Below are 3,259 nucleotides of genomic sequence, written 5' to 3'. Positions count from 1 at the left end.
CCGCCTTGGTGCTTTCGTTCACTCACCTCTCCCTCCCTCCGTCCAAGTCAACCAGTCAACGCGCTAATCCATTTCGATCACAAAAGAAGAGCGGTAACCACAACCAGCCTCGACTTTTCTAAAGTACCAAAATACCCTTAGGGCTCCCAAAATTCGGTCATCTCGGACCTCCTGTCTATTTCTCCTTGTCCCTTCTTGAAGGGAACGACCGTAACGACTTTAATATATCTGAAGGAACCATTATATTTCCCGCTGGAAAAGCCGTTCCATTTCGCAACCATCCTCCGCCCTCCGCTCTTTGCGACGGCCGCTGATCTCGAGAACCCCAACCCTCCCATGCCCGAAATTCTAGGTCCCAATACCAAAACCCTAGGCTAATCCCTATCGATCCCTCCCCCTATGGCTCTCCGATTCGGGGACTCGGTGCTGGATTTCTCCAGGCGACGCCGGCGGTGGTTCCTCCTCCTCGCCGCCGCCGGAATCTCGAGCTACGGCGCCTATCGAGTCTACCACCTCCCGTCCGTCTCCAGGAAGCGCCAGAAGCTCGCCAGTATCCTCAGAGCCCTGATCTCCGTCGCCGCGGCGGCGTCCTCCGCTGCCGAGACCGTCAATCTCGTCTCCGCCGACTTGAACCTGTTTCTTCGGTCCGATTCCGACGGGATCCCCACCAGCTTGAGGCAAATCTCCAAGATCGCCAGGTCGGAGGAGTTCTCCGGCTCGATTTCTCGGGTTTCCGAGGCGCTCACCGTCGGGATTATCCGAGGGTTCGCGAAGGCTGAGAGCACTGAATTGGAGCCGCGGAGAAGCTCTTCTACCTTCTCCAATCGCCTTCTCGATAAGCTCTTGTCCAACGCCGGATCCGGCTTCGCCTCCGTGGTGGTCGGGAGCTTCGCGAGGAACCTGGTGCTTGGATTCTACTCCAAGGAGTCCGCCGGCGAATTGGGGAATCGGACGGCTGGGGTTTCAGGGTTGGATTCGGAGTCGCCGGCGGTGCCGGAGTGGGTCCAGTTGATTTGCGGCGACAAGTGCCGGGAGCTGATTGCCGATTGTATTCAGCTGTTTGCGAGCACGGTGGTGACGGTGTACCTTGAGAAGACGATGGCGATCAATGCCTACGATGAGATCTTCTCCGCCCTCACCAATCCGAAGCATGAGGCCAAGGTGAAGGATGTCTTGGTCTCTGTTTGCAATGGCGCCGTGGAATCTCTAGTCAAGACTTCGCATCAGGTGATGACCACCTCGAGCTCGAACTCAAGCTCAAACTCCCCTGTGGCCGGACTGGAAGCTGTTGATAAAAAAGACGAAGTCTGTAACGAAAAAGGTAGGAAATCTTCGTTGCATAAGAAGCTAAAGGGTGATGGTGGGTGGGTCGACCATGTTTCATCCACATTGGCAGTTCCGAGCAACAGGAGACTTGTTCTCGATGTCACGGGGAGAGTGACCTTTGAGACAGTGAGGTCTTTTCTTGAATTCCTGCTATTGAAGCTCTACGATGGAGCGAGGAGCAGTGTCAGTGTTGTCCGTGAAGAGGTGGTGGAGAGGGGTTTGGAAGTAGTGAGGTATGTCAGTGCCAAGTCCATGTCGATATTTACAATGTGTCTAGCCTTGTGCTTGCATGTGTCGATCGGTACGAGGCTTTTGATGCCAGCTTAAGCGGGATGCAATTGTCTTGCCAAGTGAGCTCCAGTTGTTGTTGTATGTAAGAATTCTCTCTTATTGCTTCAAGTAGACTACAATTCCACGTTGCAGGGAGGAAAGAAAATTTAGTTTATAGAGGTTACTGATAATTACCGTTATCAAAAAAAATCTGGTTGTCCACATGTATTGAATTGCTGATGCACAAATGTATTGAATGCGCTAAAATTTTTTGTGATTTCTGGTCCTGATCATAATAGTGTTTGTTGGGTTTTATGGGAAAAAGGGGCTGATGTTGTTTACACGAAATGGGACCCTGTATGTGTAAATGGGCATATAAGTGACAAAATTTAAGGGGACCTGACAAAAGAAAAATTGTGCTCTAGGAGTTTCATGAAGATTGATAATACACTATGTATTGAACTTTGAAAGTTACTTACTATTTGTGTTTCATTTTTTCGATAATATCTTGCTTATTTTTGTTTTCTGAAAGCAAATTCTTTCTATTCCATGATTGATCTATGTTGGATTATAACAAATAGCTTTGCTTCCCCTTAAAATGTGGCAATCAGCAGAGCATGGCAATGTGCTTCATGTTGCTGTGGGTAATTGGATCTGGAGACTGAGATGCCTGCATCAGCATATATCATTGCATTTTTGTTATTTTTTGGTGTTGAAACTAAGTTCATTACACGATTGGGTTGGGCACCATTAGGTACATATTCCTTCCAAGATAAGTACAGATGCAATTGACTACTGGAGTCTTAGATATAACCTTCAATTTTGACCTTGTTTGACATTTGAATTGTCTTTGTTAATGGGAACAACAAGATTGCTTGATTAAATCTGATATAATTGATATTTACTATATTGTGAAGAATAGATTGATCTCGAAACTCTTTGTTTCATTTTATCCTTATGTACATAATGATAGCTCACATTCACTTGTGCTGATAGTTTGCAACCTATTTAAACATTGGTTAAACTTTAGGATAATTTGTTTGTTAGTTCTTCTTACCTTTAATCTTCAACTGTTTTATGTATCTGAAGCTGGGAATGCAGCTTCAAAATGTTCTGTTTGGTTATGAGCTCCTCCAACTGATAAAAATTGACCTTGAATGTCGTAACATGCTAACATGCTTTTGTCCTGCTGTTTGAAAGCCATGCCTGACATTGCTTCTGTAATGATCTATTTAAAAATTTCGAATGTTCAGTGTTGTTTTAAACTAAACAATATAGAGTCCTAAACGGCATGACAGAGTCAATGAGAGTATGAATCTGACAATCTTTTTTAAGAGAATTTTGGAAACAGTACTAAATGGCCTAAATTTTATAGTTCTAAGTTATCATGTGGGATTGCCTTTTTCAAGTAGCTAATGGACGATTTTAAAGAGTCATGTTGGAACTATAAATGGCTGTGTTAGATTCTAGATTGTTGCTTTCCTACAAACTTAAGTCCAGTGTCTTGAGGGGTTAGACGAATTTAAATCTTCCAAATAAAACTATCAAATTTGATACTTATGGAAGTGGAGAGATGCATGTGGCTTTTTATGGCCTTATATATAAAAGAGGAGAATGAATATTGGCATCCCACTTTTGTTATTTCTTTGATCAAATTTCATTT

General features: G+C 44.6%; 1 protein-coding gene across 1 annotated transcript; it reads left to right on the top strand.

Moving 5' to 3' along the window:
* The first annotated feature begins 211 nt into the window (after positions 1–211).
* On the top strand, positions 212–2,088 carry LOC103707516 (protein PHLOEM PROTEIN 2-LIKE A10). Its single transcript, XM_008792040.4, has one exon. The coding sequence runs from the start codon at positions 400–402 to the stop codon at positions 1,651–1,653; it is 1,254 nt and encodes a 417-aa protein (XP_008790262.2). The 5' UTR covers positions 212–399; the 3' UTR covers positions 1,654–2,088.
* Positions 2,089–3,259: the final 1,171 nt, after the last annotated feature.

The sequence above is a fragment of the Phoenix dactylifera genome, chromosome 6, assembly GCF_009389715.1.
Source record: "Phoenix dactylifera cultivar Barhee BC4 chromosome 6, palm_55x_up_171113_PBpolish2nd_filt_p, whole genome shotgun sequence".
Taxonomy (NCBI): Eukaryota; Viridiplantae; Streptophyta; class Magnoliopsida; order Arecales; family Arecaceae; genus Phoenix; species Phoenix dactylifera.
This window is presented reverse-complemented; position numbering and strand designations above follow the sequence as displayed.

Bases quoted from the DNA above. Each gene is read 5' to 3' on its own strand.
- LOC103707516 (XM_008792040.4), top strand. From the start codon at position 400: ATGGCTCTCCGATTCGGGGACTCGGTGCTGGATTTCTCCAGGCGACGC.